Below are 21673 nucleotides of genomic sequence, written 5' to 3' on the forward strand. Positions count from 1 at the left end.
TAATTCTTAACAATCACCCAGAAAGTTAATACTGTTCTCTAAGCTGTCGTTAGAAGAAATGTTGACTTTATTGATGTTATAGTATTCCTTCTATATCCAGGAGGAAGCAGGAAAACATTTTTAAAAAGTAATTTAACTGAGAACACAGTTCTTATCTTATGATTGGGAATTTTTTAGTAGCTTCCCAAAGGTCTGGATTTTATGGGCTATTAATAATTGCTGTGATTTATTGAGCACCTACTATATACCAGGCACTTTGCATATATTAGCGTTGTGTGGTTTTAGAGCACTGTGAATTTTTCATAGTAGAACTTATCGCAGTTATAATCTGTTTATTTATATGACTAATTTGTTATTATGTGTCTTCTCAATTAGACAGCCACCTCCATGGAGATGGATCTGAATCAAATTTAGTTCCCCATTGTTGCCCCAAACTTAATACATAACCTGGAACATATCAGGTACAAAATAAATATTGCTTAGAGGGATGAGTGAACCCATATGCAGAGTAGTATAATTTTAAAGATGAGGGAGTGGAAAGAGTGGTTGGGTGGCTTATTGAAAACTTGTGAATTGGAAGAGTGGGGAATCCAATTTAAGTAAGTTTGGTGTAATGGCTGCTGCCTTTCCCCCACACCTGCCTTCTCAGACTATAATAAGATCACCTGGGGGACCTTGTTAAGATGTAGTTTCTCATTCAGTAGGTCTGAGATGGGCCTGATCATTTGCATTTTTAAGTTTCCAGAAACTACCGATGCCACTCTCCGTAACAATATGCTTTGTGCAGCTGAGGTCTGTACCACAGGTGCAGTGCAAAAAGTGATAACTTCCTTGTCTGATGGAGGTACACATGGTTCCATTTGGAAAGCCCCTGCTCTGAGATAGAGCCCTTGTACCTGTACTGTCTCCTAAGGGAAGTGCCATAGAATCTGCTCTTGGCTAAATGCCCTGGTCCCTCCATCAGTTGGTTATCCAGGGACTGTGATCTTCGTTGAGTATTAACTCATGTATTAATGATGCTAATGGGCCCTGTTGTTTCCATTATGTCTCATCCTGGTACCAGGGTTTATTTCTCCTCTAAAGATGTCCAGTACCCTCACTACTCACAATAACCCTGAAAATGCCAAGGAGTAGTGACACGCTTTCAGAAGTTTCTTTGGATGTTTAGTTGATGAACGAGTCCTGTTGAGAATCCAGTTAGCAGACACCAGATGATCCCGCCATCAGCTCTGAAGCCATCCAATGGCATCGGTACCCAGTGTGTGAGGGGAGACTGCCATCACCTGCCCTGCTCTTGGTGCCCACTCTACTGTTTCTGGGCACCTCGGGCTCTAGCCCTCTTGTTGGCATGTCTGTGGCAGTCTCTTCCTAAATACTCTCGCTAGCTCAGCACTTCCTCCTAGCTTTTGAAGAAGAAATAAAGAAGTTGGTATATATACTAGTCATATATGGCAGGGGACAGGTCCAAGGTCTAGGAACTTATCTGACCATTTGACACCATACAGGAAACATATCTCTGTGAGAAGGGGCCCTTCAATTAGAGCTGTGATAACTTATCCCTGAATAGCCTGAGGCCCAGCCCCACCTATATACTTTGTCATCAGCCCTGCTGACTATAAGATGGTATCTGGGTTCTTGACTTTAGGCCTACTGATTCTCATTTTTCTTAGCCATTCATATCAGATCTAGTCATCATCTTTATGCCTAATGGAAGCTTACTCTTCATCATGTAACACGATTTCTCCATTTTTATGCGTATGCAAGATTGGAAGACGTGTATATGTTGTGTTTTAATTATATAGTAGTAAAAATTGAAGGAACGCTTTTTAGAAGATTTATTTTAGCTCTGTATTTTGAAAAATTTCCTTTTTTATAGTACTCTGATGTACTAAATTGTCATGAGGGTGGTCTAGTGAAATGAGGACTTACAAGTTAAGGGCATGATTATACAGTATTATTAAAGTCATACTGAAAGTAAATTGGCAGATACCTGTAGTTAGTCCTGAAGTCACTTATTGAAGAGATTGCTTTAAGTTCCCCTTTACACGGACAAATAAGGCACAGGAATTATAGATGATGAGTGAGGAATATACCACTGATGGAATTGAAGCACAAGATATATATAGACATCTTTTGGCTTTTTACATTAGGTTTTCCCCCTTTCGTATTTATATTTTATTTGTTGGTACTGTTATATTGATTTTAATGTATGTAAACTACATGCCTATGTCTTTACATGAATAAGCTTCCCAAAGGTAGTGATTAATGTGTACAGAAGTGGAAAGCCACAAATACAAAAGACAGCTTCCATCTCATTATATATGTATAAATTATTCCCATTTTATGATACATATATATGTATAAAATTCTCATTTTATAATACCTTAGCATCATGGTCATTGTGGCCACTAAAAAAATCCTGTGTTTTGTGAAATGATACAATCTTTGAGGCATTTCTCATTCACACCATGTCTTTCAATTATAGCAATTTCTTAAGATTTTAAGGCAAAATGAGCTCTTAGAAGTGTGATTAATAGCAGGGATGAGGCCAATGCTAGGTCATCAGTGGCACTCCATTACAAAAAAGGTTGGACTAATAAAAGCATCTATGTTTGAGTGATATGCTATAGTTTTTATCACATAATAGTCACTTGGTACTGAATAAACTCTTAACTCTTGTTCCAGAAAGGATGGTGCAAGGAAAGGCAGGCCTAGGGAGGTTTGTGTTGAAGCTGCCAGTTTGATTTTTTTAAGTTGTCTTCTCTAAGGGTAAAACCCATGATTCAGGAGCCCCATTCAGTTTGGGACAGGAGCAGAGAGTCTAGGCAGTTGGCTACTTATTTCTCTAGGAGCCTACTGTGTACACGGCAGGCTCCTTGGAAGTGCTTTGTGTGTGGCGTTGTTAGGAGTTAAGGACAGACACTTCACATGGTTCTCTGAAGTCTCCTCCCACTCAGCTCCCAATACAGAGAATTGTATCACTCACTGGTGTGTTGGACGAGGATTTTTCGATGGTTCATAAATCATTCACCAATTCTCATTATTGTGATTTGATGTTGAAGCAATTCTATTTTCAGTCTGTTTTAATCCTGATAAAGCAAAGGAGAAAGTCTCCATTTGGTACTGGTGTGTCTTTAATCTCCCTCTTCCATTTGTAAGCTCATTATTTAACAAAGAAAGAACATGGCTCCACTCAGGGCCTTTCTGAGTAGCAGGATCTAGCAAAAATTTAATGACATTGGTTAGGTTGTATCACATTTATTATAAAGATTTTCTCTTCTGTAAAGGAATACACACTGCCTTTCCATGTGACAAAGTGATATAAAGTTTCTTCTGAAATAGATTTATGTTTGTCAAAAGTGAATAAATTTTTTAAAATTGTGTTGGTGGATGTGTGGATGGAGATGGCAAAATTATGAAGGTAGAAAGAGAAATGAATGCTTGAGGCTTGGAAACTGGCTCAAGTGTCCCCTCAGATGCCATGACTACTCTATGAGTCTAGGAATTTGTAAGATTTTCACCCCAGCGAAGAGTTGTGGAAAGAATAAAGCAGTCCTTTCCAATCCTGGGTCTCCCCAGAGCCTCTCTGGGATTTGTGCAGTTTTTAAAATCATTTACCAAACAGGATATAAAAGACTTCTTAATAAATGAACTCTCATCTCTTCCATTTATTTTATTTTAAGGCATTTAGCTTTAAAAACTGTGGGGAACAAAATAAGTAAACTGGGCACATGACATAAAAGTAAAGGTGTGTTAGGACAAGTTTACCACCAGAACTGCAGGAAAGGCTTGTTTTGCTTGTTTGCTTGTTTGCTTTTTAGCCTACTCATGGTGAGGAATGAGTAGAATTATCTCAGCATACAAAAGTGTCCTGTTTGGGTAGTGACCTAGGTTGGTTTGGCTTTAAAAACTCCAGGGCTCAACTGTTGGTCTTTATTAAGAGAAATAAAATGGTCACAACTCTTTGGATTGCCATTTAGAATTGTAAACTCTGTTCATGATCTTTTATTGGTAGTCTTGTTAATCCAGGCTTTAGGAACATAAAATAAAAATGATGGTCAGGAGAACTAGTGAATATTGGAAGTGCAGGTAGTGCATTATCAACATTTTCCAATGAAGTTGGGGAATGGGGTTGGCCCGACGCAGCATTCATTCTGCTTTGACTTACTGTTTTTCTTTATTGAGTTTCACTGGGACATTGGATAAGGTACTTCCCTTCTCTTTGTCTCTTAGTCATCTTGCCCATGCGCAGAGTAGCGAGCATGAAATCTGAGAACTTTTGGATTCCAAAGCTTTTGAGGAAGAGTCTCTATGTTAGTTACTCCAGCTGCCAGACTGGCATCATCACTCAGAGTTGAGCAAGGGGCAGGGGAACATCTCATACCTGTTGTTTCTAGGGCTGCAAAGGGAGAGGTCTTGGTGTCCCTTCCCTGGGTCCATAAGGTAGTGACAGATCCACCAGTGAGAAAAAGTCCCTTCTACGAGGGCACTAAGTGCCCTGTAGAAATTTCTTCTCCAGACATTGTTGAGGTTTTGGGGCTGTGTTGATATGAGGAAAGGAGACTGTCAGCAGAGAGCCACTTGGGAAACAAACCACAGCACAACAAAACAAAAACAAAAGAGAAAAACACTCTTCTGGCTTGGTGACTTTAGAATTACGGAACAAAGTTTAGATCATTGGAGCAGGATGTAGGAACAGGAACAGCCAGGGAAGGCTAAGATGTTTGTAGTGAATGGGGGCCAGGGGCAAGCAGGCCGACCTGTAAAATTTTTAAGATTTTATTTATTTATTTATTTATTTATTTTGGTCGGCGGGGGAAGGGAGGCAGAAAGAGAGGGAGAGAATCATTGTTCAGTTACCTCATGTGTGCATCCCCACCAGGACAAAACTGGCAACCCAGGATGCGCCCTGACAGGGAATAGAATTGGCGACTGTTGGCTTTGCGGGAGGATGCCCAACCAACTGAGCAACTGAGCCACACCAGTAAGGGCAAATTTTGTTGCTTTTTAGACAGAGATGGACATTCTGGTAATCTGATTGTTGTTAATGTAATTGTCAGAATCTTCTCAGGTATACCTTTATTTGTTTTAATTTCATTTTCCAGTTTTGCTTTTGACATCCAGCAGTGTTTTGCTGTGCTTTGCCCTGACATAGTGCAGAATTTTTTTTTAAATTGATTAACTGATTATTGGTATAAAATATAGATTACCAAATATAAATTACCAACCTGCTTTTCAAGTATGTTTTGCTTATTAAATTTTAAGTAATGGCCCTAGCCTGTTTGGCTTAGTGATTGGAATGTTCTTCCATAACAGAAAGGTTGTGGTTCGATTCCGGGTTGGGGCATACATCTGGGCCAAGAGTTCATACCCTGTCCATGCACAGTTGACCCCCACCCAGTGCGGTCACATATGATCCCCGTCCCTGTGTGAATCCCTGGTCTGGGTGCATACAAAGGCAACCAATCGGTGCTTCTCTCGCATCACTGTCCTCCCTCCCCCAAATAAACAAATGAAAATGTCCCTGGGTAAAGATAAAACATTTTTTTAAGTAATAGAGAAATGTTATTGACACATAGGAAAATTAAGTAGTTTAATAATGTTAAAAGTGTCTGTAAAATAGATTCAAACACCTTTAATTGCAAATTATAAAAAGTCTGTCCAGAAAGTATCCAACCATGTAATATGAAAAATACATTTTTTGAAGAAGATTAAAAAAACATTGTACATAGGCCAATTATGCACCTCAGTCCCCTTCAAAGTAGGCACCTTGGGACCTCACACACTTCTCTCAGTTGCCATCAGCTGCCCCATCATATTTTCCTGAATCTCACCGATGGTCTGAAATCTCTTCCCTTTCAAAGGCGATTTTAGTTTTGGAAAAAGCCAGAAGTTGGGGGCGCCAAATCTGGGCTCTAGGGGGACTGAATCATTTGGGTGATTTGGTGTTTCATCAAAAAGCTCTGCATGAGACGTGATGCATGAACAGGTGCGTTGTCATGATGAAGCTGCCAATCACCAGCTGCCCATAGCTGCGGCCTTCTGAATCATCCAAATAGTTTCCGTGGAGGAATGTTCAAGCTTAATGCAAAATATTATACAAATTTGTTGCTCTACTCACTCGGTCATTTTTAAAACAATGGCCACACAGTACACATGCTCAGTCAATAGCATCTACCACCCCCACTGACTAGTACAGTGAAGTAGTCATTGTTCACGTATGTGCATTCCAGTCCACTCTCCTTGGCTGCCAGGTTACACTGATGTCGTGCAAACCATTCTGGTTATATTAACAGTGGTTGGACTTCTACTGGACAGACATGGTATACCTAAACGTAGTATCTTGGATAAGGCATGATAACTTTCTTACACAGTAACCTGTTTTACATGTTAGTATACAGGAAGCAAAATTTTGAAAATAAAACATTTCTTCATAACACTTGCATTAGTTGACACACTGAACTTATTTTTTACTGTTGGCTTTGAAAACTTAAGATTTCTTTGATAAGCTGACAAAATGAACTCCTGAGTGGTTATATGTAACATCAGCTGATTAATTTTCCATGTAATCTTTTTTAAGGGCAAAAATTATAATCTGATACGGTTTTATTTTTGCAAGGTGGTTAAGAATGCTACTGATATATTTGTTTGCGGACCCAGTGCACTTAAAGATATCTTGTGGAGAAAAGAAAATCAGGGTTTTCCTTCTAGATAAAACATTCATGGTTCAAAGCATGTGTGACCCATCTATTTCATTGATGAAAGATGAGCCTAGGAAATGAATGCACAGTTTTTCAAGCATGAAAACATTACAGTCTTTTAAAGCTGTTACCAAATTTAACCTTTAGTAATTTAAACCATGTGGATGTTTTATTTTTATCTACAAACAAGCCAGGTGTAGACCGAGCTCATTTGGGGGTGACTTCTTATTTCTTAGAAGAGGCCATGCTTTTTATTTCTAAGTAATGTCACCAGTGAAGAGTTAACCAGATTTCACGTGATTTGCTCTGACTTCTATGATGATGAGTAATGTGGGATTGGTAACAGCAAATTGTTGTTTATAAGCAAACCTGGCATTGTGCAAACAAGCAGGCCTGGTCTCCAACTGGTCTGATTTCATGGTGGTCAGCAGCTGATCTATGTAACACACAACCTTTCTGCCTCTAAATGTCAGAAGAATGACTGTTTGTTTATCCTGCTTTCTTTGCAGCTGTTTACCCTGTAATGCATTTACCTCAACCTTGATTCCTGAAGAGTGGCCTCTTTCTCCTGCCAGTTCTGTTTACATTAGTTCTGCCCCTGGTGTCACCTATGAAATCTGTTGATTATTCCACCTGGTTAATGTTAAATTACTCTTGTAAGGTGATGTGTTTGTTCATAAACATAAATGCCGGGCCCCTTGTTTACTGTACCCATGGCAGCAATCCTTATTAAACAAATACTGCTTTGTTTGCGTGTGCGAGCAGCAGTTTATCCTGCAAGGTCTGTTTTAAAAAAACACACATGGAAAAAAAAAAAAAAAAAAAACTTATGCTAGAATTTTGATAAAGAAAGAAAAAGGGGAACTTGTCCCTGGAATGTGGTTGAAACAGACCTAGGTTTGCTTTTCTTATCTTTTGCTTGGATGAAGGGGCTGAGAGATTAGCAAGTTGTTTGGTTTTTCTAAGAGATTTCCTTAGTGTAATGATATCTATGCAGTTGTTTGCTTTTTTCAGAAGGGAGAGAGCTCTCCTGAAAGGCGACTAGCTCAGTAATAGAACATCAGATGGCTAGATGTTGTGAAGCAAACAAGGATTCAGGAGGTATAGGAGAAAAAGTCTAGTGCTATGAACAAGGCAATCACCTTTGACAGGTACAGTCCTTGGATTTTGTATTGTGTGTGCATTGTGTGTCGTGTGGGCTTCATGTGATCCTATATAATGCATGTACTTTTGTCAAGTTTGAAAAGGGGAGATTAACTTTCATTTTGGTGTGTTTTGAATAAATCCTGTATTGTCTTAAATGGAGACATCTTAACTGGAAGAAAATCAAATAATCGATACATATTATATATATATTTAAAAGCTACTGTTTTTATTCATACCTGTTACTATTACTTGTCTCATTTTACATGAACTTATGTATTATATTATTTTCAATTAAGTAAAGCAGAAATTGTGTGTCTTTATTCAGCTCCATGTATGACTCTTGTCCCTTGGACATTGGGTGTCACATTAGGTAAGACAGAACATTAGCCTGTCCTTTCTTATGTTTTGCAAACAGCAGAGAAAACTCAGCTCACATCATCTTTGTTTTTCTAATTATTGTTTGTTGGTGTTTCTGTATTTGTAGGGTCTGCTAACATTTACTGTAAATTACAAAGATAAAGCAGAGACTGTGTGAGGGTGGAGGTTGGGGGAATCATGGCCTTCAACAAAGTGTGGCCTTTTTTATATATCAGAAAAAGTCTGCTAATCTACCTGTAAGAGCAACTTTGGGGGAAATACATATATGCATATTGGAGTTTTTGAAGGATAACATTAAATAATCATTCCTTTCACACAAGGGAGAAATGCAAGCAACAGACTTGTGATGGCCTGCGTTCACTCAGCTGCCATGATTCTGTGAATATATTGTTCGCTTTGGCCAGTGGAGTGGTTAGGGAGAAGTGGGAGAGACATGAAGTGTGTCATCAAGTATGCCGGTTGTTAAATGATGATGGGAACCTGGCCCTGTGTACATAAATTATATAAAATATGGAAATGAAAGAATATATATTCTGAACTGGTTGTTGGTCACTTTATTCCACCAGGCTATTTGTAAGAGTTTAGCTGTTTGAATGCTTGAATGATTAAAGTTCATCAGGATTTGTTAGTTTTCAAACTAAAAATTTATTTTGTTCTGTAATAATGCTTTTTAATTAAACACCCCAGGACACCTGTCCCTGTCCCACCCTAAGCTTCAGAGGCTTCCTTATGGCAAAGCAAACAGTCTAGTACTGGATCTACGAGGCTCCTTTTTGGTGTCTGTTTGATTATTTGAGCTTCTTTAGATCAATATGCTAGGGAGTGGGTATGCATTCACCTTTGTACTTCTGTTTCCTTGAGTGGCTTCTTTCTAGCTTTCATAGGTTGCCCACAGTTGCTGTGATTACAGCACTTAAACTTTTGTCTACTGGGAGAGGAGGAACACAAGACCAACAGTAGCTGAAATTCTAAAAATATAATTTAGACTTCTGTAACTTTTACGAGGGTGGGATGCTTGTTATCTGCAGTCATTAATGTCTTACAAAGATTTCTGTGTCCAGGGAAGTTCAATTAAGGCAGGTTGTGAGAGTGGGACATCTACAGTATCCCTGAGCAGTCTTGCTGCCTGGGTATTGGAATTCAGAAGTGCCTTTTTCCTTGGAAATGTCCGCTCTTGTCTTCACATTGAAAGTCTGGTGAAGAAGGGAAGCCAGCTCTTTGTGAGGAACATTATTTTATTACCACCCTGTTTCTCTAACTCTATTCATATTCATGAGTTACAGGGAAAATTAAACATGCTAGTCTTTGCCATTTTCAGTCCATCTAAATTGTTCTTGTATATATTAAATGTTCACCATGAATTGTGGTGCAGTTTTTCCTTGGTTGGATATCTTTAAATTTTCAATGACTAGGACAATCCTACTTTTATTGAGACTTAAAATGATTTAATGGCTTGAGATGTTTTCTGAGTTTCAGAACTCCAAAACAGCCAGTCATTCCAAAGAAGTACAGGAAATAGTGTATTTTAAAAATAGAAACATAAAAAGTGGTGGCTAGTACAAGCCCTTGATCTCATTTGATTGAGAGGTTAGATTTGCATTTTTCTCTCATTTAATTATTCAGTGAAACATTCAGCAATTATGTATTAAATTCCTATTATGTGAAAGGTGTGCCTGAAAATAAAGTTTGAGATAAAGGAATTTTTTAAATTTTAATTGTTATTTTTATTTATTTTTATTTACTTATTTTTTATTATTGTTTTTCAATTACAGTTGTCCCATTTTCCCCCCATTGCTCCCCTGAGATAAAGGAATTTAAAAAAATTTTTTTATTAAACAAATGGAGGTCAAGAGGTGGAGGAAGAAGGAATAATTTTAAATGGAATGTTTCTTCCATTAAACTGATAAAGATGAGAGAGCAACCATATTACATCATTAACAATAAACATAATTTTCCTCCCAAACTTCTCATCAACTGAGGCTTCCTAGCTACACTGAGTGCCATGTCTGTAGGTCCTCTTCCATGACTCTTTGAGGTGTCCCCAGGCCTGTTGCCTGGGCTGACCCCTTTTCAGGCCTCGCCCAAGTCTCCTGCATTCTTGAAGGCAGGAGAGATGAGCAGCCCCTTTAGGGGGCATCTGCCAGAGCTTTCCAAGAGGAGGAGGAGTGTGCTCCTACAGCTAGTGTGTTCCCCACCTCTGAGATGCCCAGCCCATCACCTCCATGATGTTCTCAATATCTCCTAAGTTCTGGGAAGATTCCAGTCTTGCGCTGATGTCCTATATGGCTAAGAAGGGGGCCAGTTTTTTTAAAGTACTATATGGCTAGAAAGGGGGCCACTGTTTTTTTTAACGTGCTTTTGACAATTTCATTACCCATGAAACTTTTCTTCTTAAGTGCTAAATGAAATTCCAGATTTTTAAAGATAGATCTAGACATCTACGGTGCATGATAAAGCTGACGATACATAAATCATTTTTAACAACAGGTAATATGCATAATTTATGGGGTTACAGTGCTATCTTTTTGATATTTATGATGGATAATGCCCAGTTTTTGCCCTTATATTACTGCTTTAAATTGTACCACAAGAAAATTAATGAGAAAGTAGATTTATGGGTTTCATTTGTTTGTCAATTCGGAAATTAATTGGGTGTTAATTTTAGCCGTTTCTCATCAAACCAGGACTTCAGTATGTGTGTAGTACTTTGCATTCATTGTAGCTTACCTCCCATTTACTGTGGGTCACTAGCTTTGCATACATTAAAATAGCCCTCCGGCTCATTCCCTTGATTACTTTTTGAACTGCCATGCATTATCACAATTACGTCTTTCTGTTATAATTATGAAAATTTGGTTTTTGAAGATGATGTCTTCATAACACAGAAACACACTGACTTCTCTTCCTAAACTTAGCTTTTGAATGGTCCTTCCATGAAATGGGGCCCCTACCCGTGGGGGCAGCAGGTAGATAGATGGTGGTGTCTGAAGGGTTCCTTCACAAATTGTGGAAGTGATCTCAGATGAGAAAATAATCAGCTGTTCTTGCTCTGTTTCTTTTGTTTTGCTCCCTCTTCCCTCTCTTTCTTTAAGAGTATGCTCCAAAATCGCCATCTGTAGATAGTGATTCAGGATATTGGGGCCAGTGTGGCCCCCTCCATCATGCCCTTTTCTCATCCACTTCCCTAACCCCAGAGTTTCACTTGAAATCCCTCCACCAGGCCCAGGTTTTCCCCCCATGAAGAGTGAACAGCTGAAAAGCAAGTGCTGCACACTAGGCACCGAGTCTCTACTGCTGCGGCACTGCATTGCGAAGTCTGCCTTTCCCCTGCATGCTCTCTATTGCTCCAGTCCCTATTTTGAACAGGAGTGACACCCAGGAGCCTGCTAAGAGTGGAGCAGGTTGAATGACCCAGGCTACTTACCCAGCTGTTTGTCTGAGATGGGGTGGGTGTGGGGCATCTCCTTAGCTTCAACTTGCTCCTTAAAACTCCATTGAGATTACTGAGTTGCCAGGTGAACCTTTTACATATTTAAAGGGAACCAGCTCATTTACCCAGTGAGACCCAGAAATAAATGTATGCTTTATATCTTAATACAGACAAGATCTTATTTTCTGACCGGCATGAGCATGATCCTAAGGATTTTGAATCTTCATGATGCAACTTGAGTAATTTAAACAGTACTTTTTTAAGAACTAGAGCTAGCCCAGCTCCCACCCTCATTCTTGTCCAGTCTATAAGTTCTGCATGCAGTATAACTGATGATGAAGAGCTACATGTTCAATATTTCTAAAATACAGAAATTCACATAATCTCTATTCTTAGGGTTATCTCTTCCTCCTTCCTTCCCTTTCCTGCTTCCCTCTCTCCCCTCCCTTTCCCTTCTCTCCCTCTTATCCTCTCATTCCTCACCCTCCCCTCCACCTCCCTCCCTCCCTTTTTTTCCTCCCCTCCTTCCTCCTTTTCTTTCTTCCATGAGCTTCTCTTATCTCTTCAAAATTGCATGCCATTTTCCTTCTTTCCTTGCACATGAATGAGCAATGAGAAAGAGGATTTTTCCTTTTCAATGGGGGTGACTACCAAGTAATCGCTCTAATCATTTTCCTAAAAGTGATCTTGCTGTTAACTTTTCTTCTCTTCTCCCCATAGAAGTGGAATTATATTTTACAAAAGTATGTTTAGTTTAATTTACACATCGTTTCACGCACAGACCAAGTTCTTTAAGGGCATTTATTCTGCTTCATATAAATAATTGATCAGCCAAGTTAATTTACTTCTGCCTGACTTGGTCAACCTTAATTAACTGCCCTGGATTCAAGACTGAACTTTCTGTTAGCTTAAAATTCTTCACAAGCATGATAACAAGGGCTTTATTTTCCCTAAAATTTCATCATCAACAGTGTAACCAAGGAAATAATCAAAATAATAAAGCATTGCTTTAATTTACTATAAATATATTGACCCGAACATTATGAATTTTCCAGAATACTTCTGGAGAGCGGCTCTGTTGGCAGTGATAATAAATAAGCATGCTAAATTCAGTTCTTATCCTTTTCTGTAAGTCCCTCCAGCACAAAGATCCATCTTTTGAAACGAGAAGCTATGTAATGTCTCCAAGCAAAATGAGAAGCAGGCCATTTTGGCTTCTTAAGCTTTCTGACATCCATGCAGTTGAGGCATCAGCCTTTGTAGGGTGATCACATATGATCCATTTAATAGATATAGAATACAACATTTTTGTTGGCTGGATCCTACATGATTTAAACAGGCCAGCCTCACTCTGAGAAATCATACAGCAAGCCAGAGGAAGGTTTGGCTTTGTTTCTGGAGAAAGGACTTATTAGTGGGTCTGTAATGGCCATGCCCTCCAGGTGCGGTGTCTTCATATTCAGGTCCTTCAGATGATTGTGCATCCTTTCTTGTTCTCAGTTTGGTATGGAGCGAAGTGGTTCATCGTGGATATTATACAAACTGAGTGCCAGGGACAGGCACCCCCTAAGGAGAGAGGATGCAGTATTGTAGGTTAGAGAATACATATGCCTCTCATACACATAAACTTGTTTTCAGATGACTCTAAAATTATAAAACTCAATGAAAAAGGATCCATACAGCTGTTTGCTAAAGAATCCTCACACTTCATCTTTGATTTTACATGCTTTTCTTTGTCCACCTATAACCCTCATTATTGTCTTTTCTGAAATTAGTTAGTTTTCATTGGTTTACTAACTGGACTTTGCACAGGACTTTTGCAAATTGGAAATTCTCTGTCATTTATTGAATGGACAAGTTCATGTCTGAAATAGGGACTATTATGGCTGCATCTGTATGCTAACCTGCTGAGCTTTAGTTGTCTTATCTGTAAATTGGGAGTCATATCACCTGCTTTTTTCCCTCTCACTGACTTGTTATATGAGTTTGAAAAGTACCTCAGAGGGCCTTGTGATTTGTGAAGCATGATACAGATAGAAAGGCTTATTAAATGGCTTGGAGAATTCCATAGAAAGAAATATTGCTTCCCCAAGTATTGCTAGAAATATTCTTAGACATTGACACTCCTAATTTTTCACATGTGCTTTTCAAAAGCTTTTTTCTCCTGATTGGTGTGGGAGATTATGGGAAATTTTAAATCTTCCAACCTACATACTACTGTTAGCACTTGACTAATTAAGGACATCCTTAGACCAAAATAATCCTTTATGCAATTTTGGTCCCAAAGCCTGCACTCTCACAGACCTGATTCGCAAGCCAAGCTGCTTGGCTTGATGCCTGCAAAACTTGTACCAGAGGACTTGGCAGCCTTCTTTGGAACTGCATAGAGCAAAGCCTTCTCATCAAGTTGTGGAGTGGAGCTTGTTCCTCCTGCACCCACCACGACAGTGTCAAACTAAAGAAACAAGCAGGGCCAGCCTCTCAGACCCCTGTTTGTAGGTCTGGCATCCCAATAGTCACATGGTTTGAAAGCAGCCCTGCTCCAAAAGGTCAGGATGTTTTAGCTAAATACACCCATTCTGAGAGCAGGTATAGATTTTATATATAGACAATGTTTTTGCCTCTTGAGGATCCAATCCCTGATATGGATAGGCTATCCAGAGGATGGATGGAAATATATATATGGTAATATTTTTGTTTTTTCTTTAGGCATGTTTATTGTATATCCTAATTAAGTCAATGGGTTTCCTTGCTAACTACTCTTAAGACAACTATCCTACCTTTAAATACCTAAGCTCTGTCTTTTTCTTTGCTTCTGCACAAACAAGCAAGTTTGTGCAACAGAAACTGAAACTTTGGGGAAAGAAATCCCTAGATTTCACAAATTGATTCGCTTTTTTAGTGATGAGCAAGGTACTTGCATTGCCTTGTTCTTGTATATTAGAGAAAGTTGTGGTTATTTTTTGATAGATTCTTTACTCTGCAACAGTAAGGTTGGAATGCAATTTTTAAAGGCCTCTAATTACTGGAAAGTCTGATCTAAAGAAAAGAGAATGAATCAGCTGTTGCTTCTGAGTTTCTTTTCCACCTGTTAACAAAAAAATGCCATTCTTAATCTCCTTCAGTACTGGATTAACTTTAAAAAAATATGTCTTCTGGGTTTATGAAGTTTGTACTGTGTACTTAAAGGAAATGAAGAAAGATGTGAATTTTTCTGCTTTTAATTCTTCCAGTTGGTTTTTGTGCATGTCTAGAGAAAAAAGTTAAACCAATTTCTAGCAAGAAGGTAACCTCTTCTAAAATGTCCCCAGTGTTTAAATTTTCCTGTTGTCACATATTTCATGTGTGGAAGAGAAATCTGTAGCACTAGTTGTACATGTCTTTCCATTTTATGAGGGGGAACCCAAAAAAGCCCGGAATTTATTTATAAAAAATTGTGTATATATTCTTGCATGTTTAAACTTCAGTCCTCTTCAAAGTACTGTCAATTTGATGCAATACACCTATCTAGATGTTTTTTCCACTGCTCAAAACAGGTTTTGAACTCATCAGTTTTGATGCCTTTTAGTGTTTCTAGCATTTTTTGTTTCACCTCTTCCACTTTAGCAAAATGTTTCCCTTTGAGGACTTTTTCATCTGGGGAAATGAAACAAAGTTGCTTGGGGTGTGGTCGGAGAATAGGGAGGGTGGGGCATGGGGGGTTATGCTGTTTTTGGTCAAAAACTGGTGAACACTTTGTGCGGTATGGGCAGGTGAGCTCATAAATCACCCATCATGAAATGGGCAAAGGCGTCAAAGAAATTCACTGAAGCCAAACACAGCCTCTCACAACAATGCCAGCTGGTACACTGAAACAGATGGGTTCCTATGACACTCACATAGAGGGGGAAGCCTGTACTACAAGGGGCCCGCCCTCAAGAAGATAATTCTGTTTTTCTGGGAAGGGGTGCCCCATTGTATCTGACCTTTTATCTGTGATTGGTATTTCACATTAATGTTTTAATTATTCAGGCATTTCTCATCCTTAGTGTCTGAATTGTCTACTTACTTTAGTGACTGTTGTATTTCCTTTTTGAAGTCCCACTTTATGAACTTAGAGTAGGACCCTGCCATTTCATTGTTTAGCCCTTACCGCACCTTATCTTTAAGGAAACATGTGACTAAGAACTGACGCAAGGTAGGACTTGTACCAGTTGTGTGTCCATGGTTCCCAGCTGTGATTCATGCTGGGCAAATCAGAACTACTCTCCTGGGGTGGAGTTTTCTCATCTGCAAACTGGGGGTAGAAGTCACCATCAGAACTAAATGAGAGAATACCTATAAATCACCTGCAGTAGGGCCTGGCACCACACTGGTGATCAATAAATGGTAACAGTACACATGAGCAAATAGTATCTGTCTTATGTCATAATTGGACATCTTTACCGAGAGCTGTGTTGGCTCCCTGGGATAATGGTTTTGCACCTAGAGAATAACAAGGTGAATGTGAAATGTATTTATGCAGCTGATACATATACACACACACATATAGTGTCACACACACACACACACACACACACACACACAGTTAGATGTTTAGTACTTTCAAATTCAGAGCTTTTCTTCATTATTCCTAGGCTAGATTTCCTCCAAAAGAAGCATAAGAAGGCCCAGAACTTTCAAGCCTTAAACCAAACCAGAAGCTAGTAATTCAGCATGAGAAACACATAATTTGGAATGGGATTTCTCAGGATAATTTTAAGTATAAGACAAAGATCAGAGTCTGAATGTATTTAATTTTTGAAAAGTGGGGACTTTTTTTCTCTAACAGTGGCCTATCTTATTGGAATGACAAGTTTTGCAGAATTTTAGTATCTGAGTGATTCCCAGGAGTATGAAGCTTAAAAAGCATTTTGGTTTTTGACTGGAAGGGTTTTCAACACGAATTACCTCTGGGTTCCTCCTGGTAATGTATGTTATCTCTTAATAGACTTCAGTTGAGTGTATTTCCCTGAGACTGTAGCATCAATGCACAGAGTCTGCACACGCCGAAACTTAATGTTATACTTAATATGCTGTATAGAATGGCTTACTGGTTTTTGAGCAAAATATCCAAATACGATCACAGAAATTTTAACTTTTGTAAATTGTAGGTTCACCTGAAAATATTTATTTTTTCCAAAGGGAAAAAAGATAACCTGTTTGAAACAATACTACTGGAACTTGAATTTGGACTCAAAAACCAGGAGACTGACCACAAATGAGGGATACATGGAGTGAAAGAAAATGACAACTGTTTACAGATTTTTGGCAGCATTTACAGCAGGGCACGTCTCCTTCTGCACAACAACTGTTATAACAGCTGCTTTCTTCCTTTTTTTTCTTCCCGCTCCCTCCTGAAAATCCTTCTATCAAGTTTTTGAGTCATGATGCAAGAATCTGGGCCTGAGACAAAAAGTAACGGGTCAGCCATCCAGAATGGGTCGAGCAGCAGCAGCCACTTACTAGAGTGTGGCAGTCTTCGGGAAGGGCGGTCCAACGGGGAGGCACCGGCGGTGGACGTGGGGCCAGCCGATCTGGCCCACGCGCAGCAGCAGCAGGTACTGGGCTCCCGTGTCTGGTCGCGGAGGGTGGAGGGGGCCAATTCCACGGCTTCGTTGACACTTGACCACTGTGAATATTTTATGCTCACTTGACTCTCTGACTGTAAGCGGCATGTTTTCAGCCACCAGTGTGCTAGGACCCCAGCAGTTGACTGAAGAGAGGAATTCTCAAGCCCTTGGCAGTGCAAAGTCTTGGAAACCCCTCTTGGGGCGTGGCTGTTGAGAATGAGATTGAGGGGAACCCTTGCCACTCCTTCTCAGCCCCGAATGTGTCAGCATAAAGTTTTAACTATTTGGGATAAAATTAACCTTTGCAGAAGTGGTACACAATGCTATAATTTAAAAAAAATGGATAACCAACTTGTTAAGCCTTATGAAGAAGAAATCAAAATAAAAGATAAACGATAAAAAAAAATAAGGGCTTGTAAGAGAGAAAAAATTAGGTGAATAGGAGTAGAAAAAATAGAAATACAGGGAGAATTGGGTAAATAATAGGTAAAACAACAATAACACAGCATCAGTGTAAGAAATTGCTGCTTGCTACGTATAGGAATTTAGTGGTATGAGACATCTACCTATGCTTCTTGCATACATTTGGTTGTTGGGATGTGGCTAAATTCTATTAATGTTTTATATTATCTCTGTTTTGGGGGTCTCCAGAATGCACATAAATTGGGACATATTCATTCCTGTTACATATCCTTTTGTAGGCACATAAAGTGGGTACCTGTGAGTGACAAGTAAAATATTTTCAAATGGTGACTCAGAAAATGGTGTCATGTGGCCAAAGTGTTGATAAAATTTCAAATAAGTAAATAGCATTTGCCTGAAGACAGGCATTGTTTTTCCAACCTCTCTTGGAATCAGGATATATTATTACTTTTTGTTAATGGTAATGGATGGTTTTTGTTCCATGTTAGTCCTTGATTCAGTTGTGTGAGACAAGTTATGGTGACACTTGGAAAGGGTGAGAAAAGAATGATGCATCTTTGGGCCTTTCTGAAAGAAACGGAAACTGTTGGGGACTGAAGGCAGAGAGTGACAAACCTCGCAAGCATTTTCCTGGAATCTGCATCAGAGAAGCAAAGAGAACCCCTTAGATCAGGGATATAGCCTTTGGCAGGCTCTAAAGTATGTTTTATTTTCTCCTTGCTAAAATTTTTTTTTTAATATAAGGACTCATTAGATTGTTGATCTTTTAGAAATTGGTGGAACCCACAGCACACAATAGAACTTGTCAGAGAAAGAAAAGGAAACTGAGAGACAAGATAAAGTCTTAATCCAGAGGACTTTAAGTGACTCGATCTCTTTTGTTGGCAGCCCATTTCCATTGGTGCTGTACCTGGAATGTACGATGTTTGTTGTAATGTAAACTTTGTGCATTTAAGTTAGTCCAAATGGCCTAATTCTAAACAATAAGATTATTAGCCATACCTATGAGTAAATGGTAGAAGGATATCCATGTATTTGTTTGTTTATATAGTATTTACAGATGTTTATGGTTTATATTGTGAATAAATGGTTGGTATTTTGGAGTGCCATTTTCTATGCCCTTACCAGACAGAGGCCAAGGTCAACTGCTTCTTTATGAAGTAGTTGTGGTGTAGCTATTGACCAATGTGGTAAGAACCCCAAATAATTACTATTTAGAGCACATTAATTAAATAAGTGGAAAATTAACTTATTCTGAATTTTATTTGAAGAACTTAAAATCATTCATTATCTACAAGTAGTAAGTCAGCCAGAAACTTTATATATATATACCATGCACACTCACACTTTATAACAGCAATGACAAATTAACCTCACACAAGAAAGTTATAAAAGTGCATTTGTACAGCATCTTCCTTAAAAAGCATCAATTGCAAAATTAGTTATTCACATCTCCCCTTTTTATTTTTGTTGTGACCACTTTGGAAAATATATCAAGTAAAGGTCAATACCTTTTGATTCTACTGCAAAACTGTTTTTTAACCTTTTTTTTAAATAACAGTTCTGTTTCTATTTGCCATTGGTGTGTTTTAGGAAGAAAGCAGTTGGAGCCATCATTGTGGCTAAAACCTCACATGTTGTGGCTGACAGGCCTTTTTGGTCTTTCAAAATAAAATACTGACTGCTGTTTGACTCCCTTAAGTGCATGATGAGGCTTTTAACAGGTTGTTTGGGGGAAAGAAAATCTGTAGATGAAATAAGAAAAAAACTTCAGGATTCATAAAGTTTCACAGGACTAGAGCTATCAGAGTTTTCTTCTAGACTGAAACCTGCAACAATTAAACATTTTGGAGAAATCTGAGCATCAGTGTGATGGACTGGGGTTGTTTTCATTATTTTTATTCTACAGGTTTTTACTTGAAGTGAGAATACCAGCAGTGAGAAAATCACAGCCATGCTGAATTCATTACTGCGGTAGTCACACAAAACCACGGATAAAATTTCAATAACTGCAGGCCACAGTTGAGTAAACAGTTGCACTGAAATTTAATTCCTGTTGACTTTTCCCCCATTCCTCGCCAGGGGCACATTCTGATTCTGTAGTACAAAGACAACAGGGGTTACAGCTTTGATTAATGTAGGACAGTGGAAGAGAATTAGAGCTGTAAAATATGTTAGAAGCCCATGGAACAAAAAGATCTGGCTTAAAAGGGCTTGGTATAAAAATGAGTTAATTATGCTCTCTGTGAAACTGAATGGTGTTGGATTTTTCCGTTGTACCACTACAATCATTCATGATATAGGGAGAACTTTTACCTAGTGCCAGGATTTAAAATAAATAAATTCAAGCCTTTCTGTGTTTGATCCATATTATCAAAGATAATTACAAGTGATAGCAAGTGCCCTTTCAGATGGAGAGATTCACAAAGATTCTCCATGGAGTGCATGACTTCTCTGATGGGTTTGGTCTGTACATTGACTAAATTGTGTCGAAGTAGGATTTTTTTTTTTTTTAATTACGTAGTTGACAACCTAGGAAAAGGAGGAAATCTGGCTTTTCCATCTTTTCTTTAGGAAAATCAGATCTGCTCACCCTGAGCGGTATTTTCTGGAGGGCAGCAGTTGCTGGGAGATGAATGGCTGCTTAAGTCAGGTGGCCTTAGTTCCCACCCAGCAGTCTCGCCTATTGGTGCCCTCCTGGCAGTGCAGTTGGTGATTCTGTTCTGGGGGATGCCATCGTCACTCAGAAGTTATCAGCCAAGGAGAGGTACTTGGAGGAGCAAACCAACACACTCACAAACTGTCTTCCTTCCTCCAGCTAAATGTATTGTCTCTGTAATGTTTCAACTCTACTTGTATCTGGGCCATAAAACTATTATAACAATAGTTCTCTAATATAATTTGATAGAGTTTCTGAACGTTTTCTTTTAGCCATTGAGTAATTCTTTACTCAGACCATATGGCTTTTTATTTTCTATTATGCCTGCCCCATTTCTGGGTCTGTAAAAGTTCTGTATTGGATATGTACTCGTCCATTATGAAGCTCAGCAACAAATACTATTACCTATTGCTACAGTTTTTTTTTTCTTAAAGAAAAGATTTTAAAATGTCCAAAGCAATTTCATAAACTATGTGGATTAATGCGTTTTAAAAGTCTTGAATTTTAGAAAGCAGAATTTTATTTCCATATTGCTGCAAATGAGAACATTTTCAGATAAGCATATTACATAGAGCATAATGTTTAGGAGTTTTCCCATATACAGCATATGCTGCCAGGTCAATTAACAGAATGCATACTGGAAAATGTTTATTCAATAAAGATGAATTGCTGTTAAATAAAACAGCTATTTCTTAACACTCTATTTAATGATAGGTTTTTATGATATTTGGGGGGGGGGTGCGGGGGAGCGTCCCTCCTGGCAGTTTCATTGTCTGCAAATCAGTTTGGGGAAAACTTTGGTCACTGTGCTTTTGAGATGTGGCTGTCATTTTGTGTGAGGGAGGGAAGTTTAGAGATAGTCTGTAAGGAAGACATAAACAAAAGAAACTATATATGGAATTTGAACATGTATTATTTAGAGTGTATGGACAAGTGACCTGTTTACTTCATGTAGCTTCTTTGATATTGGGCTTAAGGTGTCGGACCTTATAGCCTAAGAGATAGTGGTGCACGTTTTATGTAAATAATGTAAAAAAAAAAAAAGAAAGACAAAATGTTGAATGACTATTAAGGAGGTAAGAAAGGTAGAAAGAATAGGGAACTTCTGAGAAATTAAGAAAGGAAAGAAGGAGGACTCACCAGGTTGAATTCTGCTAATGAGCCTTTGGAAAAGGTAAAACACTATTCGTTACATGGGACAAGAGAAGCTCAGAGAAATAGGGTGAGTGTGACAGTACTTAAGAAAGGCCTGGTTCTGTATATTCAAAAGTGATGAAGAAAGCAGCCAAAGAGCATACATGAATATATGCATAGACCATGGACACAGACAACAATGTGGTGAAGG

General features: G+C 38.7%; 1 protein-coding gene across 7 annotated transcripts in view; it reads left to right on the plus strand.

The window, feature by feature from the left end:
• The window catches only part of FOXP1 (forkhead box P1), a 642166-nt gene that overhangs the window by 405202 nt on the left and 215291 nt on the right, over positions 1–21673 (plus strand). For 6 of the 7 annotated variants that reach the window (XM_090283832.1, XM_090283838.1, XM_090283837.1 and 3 more), the window contains one exon: positions 17051–17234. In XM_090283832.1, coding sequence (XP_090139958.1) covers positions 17061–17234 — 174 coding nt within the window. In that variant the 5' untranslated portion in view covers positions 17051–17060. Of the gene's footprint in view, positions 1–7780; positions 7853–17050; positions 17235–21673 lie in introns of those variants that run through there. The other variant, XM_090283835.1, reaches the window with a different exon arrangement.

Source organism: Furipterus horrens, unplaced genomic scaffold, assembly GCF_987537825.1.
Source record: "Furipterus horrens unplaced genomic scaffold, mFurHor1.1.pri manual_scaffold_7, whole genome shotgun sequence".
NCBI lineage: Eukaryota > Metazoa > Chordata > Mammalia > Chiroptera > Furipteridae > Furipterus > Furipterus horrens.